Source organism: Epinephelus moara, chromosome 20 (genome assembly GCF_006386435.1).
Source record: "Epinephelus moara isolate mb chromosome 20, YSFRI_EMoa_1.0, whole genome shotgun sequence".
In the NCBI taxonomy this organism is placed as follows: domain Eukaryota; kingdom Metazoa; phylum Chordata; class Actinopteri; order Perciformes; family Serranidae; genus Epinephelus; species Epinephelus moara.
In genome coordinates this window covers 1521703-1531207 of record NC_065525.1, presented here as the reverse complement: position 1 = coordinate 1531207, position 9505 = coordinate 1521703, and the positions used below count along the sequence as shown (strand labels likewise).

The 9505-nt window shown below is 42.7% G+C and overlaps 1 protein-coding gene across 1 annotated transcript in view; it reads left to right on the top strand.

Moving 5' to 3' along the window:
* LOC126408049 (cytosolic carboxypeptidase 4) overlaps positions 1 to 9505 on the top strand; it is a 663851-nt gene that overhangs the window by 424825 nt on the left and 229521 nt on the right. The window contains exon 14 of the mRNA XM_050073404.1: positions 5748 to 6011. Coding sequence (XP_049929361.1) covers positions 5748 to 6011 — 264 coding nt within the window. The remainder of the gene's footprint in view (positions 1 to 5747; positions 6012 to 9505) is intronic.

Below are 9505 nucleotides of genomic sequence, written 5' to 3'. Positions count from 1 at the left end.
GTGACAAGCCATGTCATGCCGTTTTTCGAGGGGAAAACTTAAAGGATTACTCGCGATCTCATGCCGAGCCGTCAATGGATATGTAGCTGGTTTATAAAAGGTAAAATCTCACTCCTACCACTATTTTTGGCTGAGGTATACCGCCTAGAAAGTAGNCATGTCATGCCGTTTTTTCGAGGGGAAAAGTTATGACTCACGATCTCATGCTGAGCCGTCAATGGACATGTAGCTGGTTTATAAAAGGTAAGAGTCTCACTCCTACCACTATTTTTGGCTGAGATATACCGTCTAGAAAGTGGGATCACAACTTTCACGTTTCATATGGCTTTATTTGGTGATATTTTATGGTGTTTCTGTCATAAACAACATCAGCTATCATAATCATGCCTGATTTCAATAAGGTACGATGTTTGAAGCTGGCTGAGTGTTGTTCGATCACTGACAGTACTGTTTTGAAGCAGAGTGAGCGCTCTTGTCATGTGGAGCTCCGCCTGGATCTTTTCATGGTAAAAACACTGTAGAATGGTCATACTTTGACTAGTCTTCTTCAAATTTGAAACAAGTGTTCATTGATAGTGTGCCTACAGCCCCACAGTGTCATTTACCTGCTCAGATGAAGCCACAGACAGTTATTCATCCTGAAATACATTTTTTATTTTATTTTAGGCAAAATCTTCAACTTTTTACTGACTTCAGAGGCCCATTACTCTGTCTCTGTATCACCTAGAGTGTTTCTGACACTTTCACAAGAAACTTCAGAGAGTTTGCTTTCTGGCAAGACCTCATGCATGCATGTAGTCAGAGTGGTTCAGAGGCTAAAGTCATTTTAATTTGGGTATGTCATTTTAGGCATTTTTGCTACAAAATGGGGGTGGAGTGCAAGAGGATAGTCACACTGACCAAAAACGGATCTAATCTAATAAGTCTTACCCTCTTTCTTCTTGATCGACTCCGAGCTGAACTCTTCACAGTTTCCGCCTGCGATGCGAGATCTGGCTGTCTGTACCTGAAGCTCCTGCGTACTTACTCATAGTATGTCTTACAGGCAGCTGGAAAACAATTAAATGAGAGTGGTATGAATAAAAAAACATAAGTCACAGCAAAACTAAACAAGGAAGGAACAAGAACAAAACAGTTAAAGTTACTTACACACAATGGCGTCACTATCAGGGTCATGTAAATCTGGACTTGCTGACATAGCTCCGAGCAAATAGGAGGTCACGGCCTCGTTATGAGGCGAGGTTAGTCTGTGAAAACAAAATGAATGGTTAAGATCGGTATCTATTAACGTATCTATTTCCTTATACAGCAGAATGAAAGCATATTCTTTAAATCTTACCCTTGCTCCGGTTCGTAGCGCCTACAATTTGTCTCCGAGTTGTGAAGACGGCGTACTGCTTCCTGTAAATTACAAGACCAAAAACAACCACTTTTATAAAACAGCTTACACTGGTTCTGCTCACTTGTTCTTTTACAAGGCTAGTAGGCTACTTTTAGCTTAGCTAGCAGTCACAGAACATATTCTTACCGCAATCTTGGGATTGTGCACCTGTCTTCTCTTCTTAGAGTTAGTCTCTTCCACACACTTTTTCGACTCCAAAGCAGCCAACCTATCCTCTATGGAGAGCAACCTGGAGTTTACTACGGTGAACTGCTCATTCACATCGGCAGCAAGCAGAGTAAGCTGACGAGACAGCCCACTGATAGCATTCAGCAGTTTCTTCTCGCCGGTCTGCGGACTGGCTGAAAAGGGGTTGATCACGTCCATGCAGAGGAGTTGAAGGGGAGTTGAAGGCGAGACGCCGTCCAGCCATTGTAGTTCACGAAATGGCAGTTAAAACAAAGGAAATGGAGGAAAAGGTCTGAGTACAGGAATAAAAACATGTCTGTATATGCTCGTCTTGCAAGTACTGCTGCATGAGTCATGCCAATGACTTCACACGTGATTGGACGAGGTGCCCATGGGCGAGTTCATTGTTATACGGAAGAACTCGCGAGACGAGCTCATATGTTTATGATATAAACAGGCACGGTGTACCTATGAAGCTCTGTGATATAAACACGGTGTGTAGTCAGTTCAAAGATGGAAGTCCCAAGACTGAAGAAATGACCTCGGTGCCTCTGTGAACATTGCAACACTGGACTCTGTCATACACAGTATTTTGACCACAGAAAGCGTTATTTCAAAAATGGAGTTTGGGAGAAAAAATCCAAAAGGTCACTGTAGTCATGCCACTATGCACAGTGGTTGACCTCTAGGAGACTGTGATGTTGTTTGCATGGAATGCACATTTTACCTTTGTGGCAAAGCCTGATTAAAACTAATTGTTGAAACAAATTGTTTTGTGTATGAATGACACATGAATGTTGCTAATGACATACACAGTAATTAATCTAGCATACTTTCACTAAATAAATCAATTCAAGCTAAAATTTAAGAGTGCATAATTAGGCTATATTGAGCCTGATCTATTTATACCAGAGATTTTCTAATGAAGTTAATACCTTTTAGAAAAATGTCACCTGGAGTAAAACTCCCCCTGCTACCCTGATTTGCATTTGTATAGCTCACAGTATTTTCATTTACATGTTAAAGCCTCCCCTAGAATTAGGGGGAGGGGGGTCATGGGGGGACAACTGCCAAGCAAGGCCCACGTCAATTTCGGACAATTCACAGCAGTTTTCGGTGTTGCCTGCAAATTGCCGTGTGCAGTCGTAAACCTGAACTTCCACGACAATCTACAGTGCTGCTTACTGACGAAAATCTCACTTTTCATGCAGTGAGGGGAAGTAGTCCACATTCTTCAGCATGGTGTTGTCAACTTTTATGGCAGGCTGAGAAGATGGCTTATTAGGTGGTGGTTTATATAGAACCTGGGTCTTTTTGATGTTAAGGGCTCTTGTCCAGTAAGATGTAGTATAACCGCAATGAAGATGGCAAACAGAATGGGTGCAATGATTCACCCCTGTTTAACCACTGTTCAACCACTGCACATACACCGTCACCACCAACCAAAAACCCTGGATGACAAGAGAGGACAGGATCCTGCTGAGGAACAGAAACACCGCCTTCAGGTCTGGTGACGTGGAACTGTACAGTGCTGCCAGGGCAAACCTGAAAAGGGGCATCAGACAGGCCGAGCTAGATTATAAAAATAAAATTGAGGACCACCTCCACAGCAACAACTCGAGGCAGGTGTGGCTGGGGGTCCAAAACATCATGAACTACAAACCCAGACCCAATGCTGTGGATGGCGATGCTGCGCTGGCAGAGGAGTTGAACTACTTCTTCACCCGCCTCAAGCAAAAAATACCAGAAGCGGCTGCATCTCACCAACCAGCCAACAACAGCCACATCTTCACGTCGGGGGAGCATGACGTGAGACGCATGCTGAGGACAGAACCCCAGAAAAGCAGCAGGACCTGATGGCGTCACTGGAAGGGTGCTGAAGGACTGTGCAGATCAGCTCACAGACCTGACCCATCTGGAACAGAAGGACAGTTATGCCAGGCTTCTTTTCAATGAACTTTAGCTCAGCATTTAACACAATCATCTCTAACAGACTAACAAAACTAAACAACCTTGGCCTCCCACACTCCATCTGCCTCTGGATCAAGGATTTCCTCAGCGACTGCCCACAGAGATTCAAAGCAGGGCCCCACCTTTCCCCAGCACTCAGCCTCAACACCGGCTCCCCACAGGGATGTGTGCTGAGCCCCCTACTGTACACTCTCTACACACGACTGCAACCTCACCCACCCAAGTAACTCCAATTTGAGATGAGACTGCATACAGGGATGAGGTGGAAAAACTGTCATCTTGGTGCAGCAACAATAACCTGGTCCTCAACACCACAAAAACCAAAGAAATAATAGTGGACTTCAGAAGAAACAGATCTGACCCTTAGGCCATATACATCAGCAGGGACTGTGTGGAGAGGGTCCCTGACATCAAGTTTCTGGGCCTGCACTTGGACAATGACCTAACCTGGAAAACCAACACCACTGTACTGATCTGGAAGGTACAGCATTGACTCCATTTCCTGAGGGTCCTGAAAAACTACCCTATCCAAGGAGCTGCTGGTGTCCTTCTACAGATGCTCTGTTGAAAGTGACGTATTGCATCTCAGTGTGGTTTGCCAGCTACACTGCTCAAGAAAAGACAGCGCCCCAGAGGGTCATCAACACAGCACAGAAGATCATCAGCTGTGCTCTCCTCTCCTTAGAGAAGTTGTACAGGTCCCACTGCCAGAGAAAAGCCTGCAGCATCCTGAAGGACACATCCCACCCAGCACATCACCTGTTCCAACTGTTACCCTCAGATAACCCCTTTTCAAAAACCTGTGCAACATTTCACTTTGTCCAATAAATATTTTTTTGCTGTGAACAACTGTTGCAATCAAAAATATCTCAGCTTGGTGCAATAATTTTAAACTGTGCAATATGTAATTTTCAACTGTGAATTATCACATAACATTTTTTCTCTATTTTTTTTTATTAAACAAGCACTCCTGCTTCTACACATACATTTGTATATATTTATTTATCACTGGTCTGTTTTCACTGTTCTATTTATTGGTAATTCTCTTTTAACCTTGTTAGTTAAGATAGTTTGCTTTTGCTTTTGTACTGAATGGGAATGCATACAATTTTGTTGTACTTGTACAATGACAATAAAAATTCTGATTCCGATAAACCTTTATATGAAGAGCTACATATTTAATTACAGATAATTACTGTAATTTGCCTGTACTTTATCAAAACAAAAGAGTTCTGTATAAATAATACAGTATTTTTTCAGATAAAAAACAGAGAAATAAATGTAATGTGTTTATACAGTATGTGTATATGTATATATAGTACCAGTCAAAAGTTTGGACACACTTTTTCATTCAAGTAAATGGGAATGTGTGTCATGTATATATATATATAGCTATATATACAGTATGTATGGTGCTATATTATGGTGCTGTAATCTGTAATCTTAAAACGGAAAACCTAGAAACATCTAAAACACTATCCAAAAATTCACCGACATCCGAGACTTAAATTACGTGCAAGTATCACTGACCTATAGGCCTATCTGACATTAGTATAGAGTAATGTTTGCTGTTTAGTAGGATGATAATAATTTATTTGACCGAAATGTAGCATTTACAATAGATAACAGTGTGTTTTTTCTTCAGTGATCTGATTGGTCAGAGGTTGTTGACAGCCTGTGATCCAATACCCTGAAGTTAACAGTTAACCTGCTCTGGAGCAGGTTAACTCAGCATAAGTTGCCATGGTGATTTATCCCAGTAAAAAGAGAACCATCTTTGTCATACTGAAAACCCTGAGTTAACCCCAGGGTGTCCTTGCTAACTTCAAATCCTGCCTCATAGTACAGGCCTCAGGTCTTACTCAGGAGTGTCATAGCAAAAGGGGTGAATACATATGCACGTATCACATTTCAGTTTATTTATTTTTTTATTTTTGTGATTTTTTTTGCTCTTTTCTCACTTCAAATTGTTTTGTTTAGGTCAAACTACAAACAAAAGGTCCAGATAAAAATCCATTTAAATTACAGGTTGTAATGCAGCAAAATAGGATAAACGCCTGATGCCTGACCATTGCTTGTTTTGCTGATGTAGGGTCCACCCCCCACTTCCCCCCCTGGCTTACCCAAATCAGCTAAGTGTCACCTCCCTGTCTTTGCAACTTGCTGTTTGTCTTTGATTTAACTTGTTATTGTATTTTTTGTCTAGGGGAGAAGCCCCTCCAGGTCAGAGAGTGGATGAGCAGGATGATGAAGAGGATGCAGAACAATCCCATCATCGTACCATTATAGACAGGGTATTGGAGAGACATGGAGCCTGTATCCCCCACCATGACCCCAAATTGTATCGTGCTGAAGCCGCCAAAACCATATCTATTCCAGGGTTCAGCATCCTGGCTTTTCCTGATTTCTGGGGTCACCTCTCACCACCAGGACATGAACCCATGGCCCCACGTAAACCCAGCATACAGAGGTACTTCATGCTTAACTGATGGCTGTGTAGGAGTAATGTTGTTCATGTACCATGAACATAGAGATGGGTTTAAGAGATTGGTGGTTGATCCCAGTCCACATGTTGAAGCATCCTTGGGCAAGTTACTGAACCCCAAATTGCTCCCGATGGCTATGCAAGTGTGTGTGAGTGTGAATGAATGGTTAACTGAGTAGCAGGTGGCATCTAGTGTGGCAGCCTCGACCACCAATGTGTGAATGTGTGTGTGATTGGGTGACTGTGATGTAGTGTAAAAGTGCTTTGAGTGGTCAGAATACAGTTCATTTATAATTTACCATAATGCTGAAAGCATATTGGCTGGTTGTAAGTGGCTGATAAGTTCAGCATTGGTTGTACTTTAAACTTGGTTGCCTTGGTAATGCTTTAACCAGCTGTGGAAGTGTCAGTTTATTTTTTTAATTCGGCTTAATAATGCTTGTTGCATTCAAATATCTTTTTAATTCTTGTTGTTCACTTAATTGAGACTTCACTGACGAAGACAATTACACATTGCAGTTACTAATTCACTAGCAAGGACCACGCCACAACAATGTCTTTTAACTGTTTAATTGTAATTCAGGAAGTGTTAGTTGTTGAGGAATGCTGAATGGATGTAAGTGGAGGCGAAGAGGGATGTCCTCTCTCAGTGTGGGGAATCCGTGTATCATTCGTTCATTTGTTTTTCAAAATAAAACCAAATATGAAAAAACGGATAATGACTCGTTTTCCGATTTCCGATTTTCTGTTTAAATGGAAAATGGAAAAAACGGATAACAGGCCGGGATTCGGGCCTTTCATACACTTTCAATATTTTCATCTCTCGCACATTGCGTGACCGGAAAGCCAAGTTTGTTTTTGTTTTTTTAAATTATTATTATTAGGGGCCCAAGCCCGCGGGGCTGTGCTGGGAAACCTATTGGGAACCCTATTGTTTTTGTTCGGATTTTTATTATTAGGGTCCGAGTGACGAAGAAGTCGTCCGTAGGACCCTATTGAAATTGCGCTGTTTATTATTATTTATTATTATTATTATTAGGGCCCGAGCACCTAGCAGTGCGAGGACCCCATTGAAATGCAAGGATTTATTATAATTAGGGTCCGAGTGACAACTGCAAGTCATTCGTAGGACCCTATTGAAATCTCGCTGTTTATTATTATCATTAGGGTCCGAGCGACGACTGAAAGTCGCCCGTAGGACCCTATTGAAATTGTGCTGTTTATTATTAGGGCCCGAGCGACGACTGCAAGCAGACGCGTTTCCCAGGGAAACCTATTGTTTTTGTTCAGATTTTTATTAGGGCCCGAGCACTGACCTTGGTGTGAGAACCCTATTGAAATTGAAGGAATTATTAGGGGTCCAAGCCCGCGGGGCCTGGGGAGCGCGTATGCAAGCAGACGCGTTTGCCAGGACCAGCGGTGCTGCAGCGAGGGGAGAGATAGAAACAAACAGCCAATGTGTGTGTGTGTGTGTTATGTTCCGGTGTTGTCACATAAATGACAGATCCAAGCAATAAACAGGACAGACAATAGGATTTTATTTATTTTTACACTACATTTTCACTGAAAGCTGACTGAATCTGGCCTGAGCCCGAATACAAGTTATACATTTTTGACCGAACCCGGCCCGACCCATCGGGTACCGTCGGGCTCGGATCGGGTAGCCACACTCTAGTATGCAAGCAGACGTGCTTCCCAGGACCAGCGTTTTTTTTTTTTGTCAGATTTTTATTAGGGCCCGAGCACTGACCTCGGTGCGAGGACCCTATTGAAACTGAAGGAATTATTATTAGTCAGACGTTGCGCCAGACTTTTTCATCGCCAATCATTTTGATCGACAGGGTCATAAAAATCCGGTCATAATCTATTTTTACCGGTCATTTTAATTTTCATTTTTAAATGATAATAAATATATTCAAAGACATTTAGTTTTCATTCGTTCATTTTTAACGAATCCAACAAGCAAGTTATAAAGTGTGCATTAATAAGGACATGAACGAAAAGATAAACAGACATCCACACACCCGTGCCATTAGGCTTCGCCCTGGACACACCGGAGGGCACTAACGCATCACTAACGCGTCCGGTGTGTCCAGGGCGTTAGGTAGTTATGCCTGTAGGCTCGGTGACACAAAATTAAAATTGTAATGAAGTGATTATGGTATTGAAAAATGTGTTCGCTTATGCACCGTTGTGTTATTTTAAATTATAAACACGATATTTTCTCCTCACGTTCCTCAGTTTTGAAAATTGGCTGGATTCTCTCATCTTTTCTGTGTCCGACTTCCTGTTTGGTACGATCCGCTCGATCCAGCTTGACAGAAGCGCTCGCGGCTCACGTGAAAAATAGACCAGTCGCCGAACTGAAGCGCTGCCTCTGTGGGCGCTCCACTCTGCTCAGCAGGCTGTGGGTACAGTCAGATAGGTTAACATGGGCGCTGACTGAAAACTGCCTCCACTGCTGGGCGCCGTGCTTCGGTTCCGCGTCCGGTGCGTCCAGGGCATTATGTCAACAATGCCACATGAAGCAGATGAATGACTTTTTCTCTGCAGTACCTACTGTGCACTCCACCGCCAAGTGGGCAGGGGTGGTAATTGCAACCGGTCAAAATGGCCGACGGCCTTCAGATTTTCCGGTCATTGTTGTAAAAAAAACGGTCAATGACTGAGAATTATTAAATTATTAATAATTATTAATAATGAAGCTACTTTAACCTACGTGTATGAAACTTGGTACACATGTGTACCACTCCAGGACCTACAAAAAAGCCTCTTGGAGGCATGCTCTAAACCCAACAGGAAGTCTGCCATTTTGAATTTACTGTGTAATTTTGGTGAATTTTTGGCCATTTCCAGGGGTCCTAAATGAACGAACTAGTCCTAGAGATTTCATCCGATTGACTTCAAACCTTGGTCTGTCCCACCCCAAGACCTTGAAGATGAAAAGTTATCAAGAGCTTGAGTTTTCGTCAATGCGTGTGACCGTGGGATGGCGTCAAAGTTAGGGGTCTCGCCACTAAACAGGAAGTAGTTTATAACTCCAGCATACATGGTCCAATTTTGGCCAAACTTCACAGGATTGATGACAGTCCCGCCCTGAACACATCTACATGTCAATAATTAGAGATAAACATAGCGCCCCCTACTGGCAATGGGAAATGTCATGTTTTAGACTTTAATGTACATCTCCTACAGACTTGACCAGATCCACTTCAAACTTGGTGAAAAAAGTCATAAGACGTTGATGATGCTTTATTGTGGAAACTGTGAGTTTTCGTCGAAGGGCGTGGCCACGGCCTGGCGGCGAACTTTGATGTTTCGCCGTGATGATAAACGTTGCTGTAACTTGACTCCACGTGGGAATATCTTGCCAAAACTTCACACATATGATGACAGTCCAGCCCTGAACACATCTACAGAGGAATTTTGAATCACCGCCATAGCGCCACCTTCTGGCAACAGAAAGCTACTTTATACAT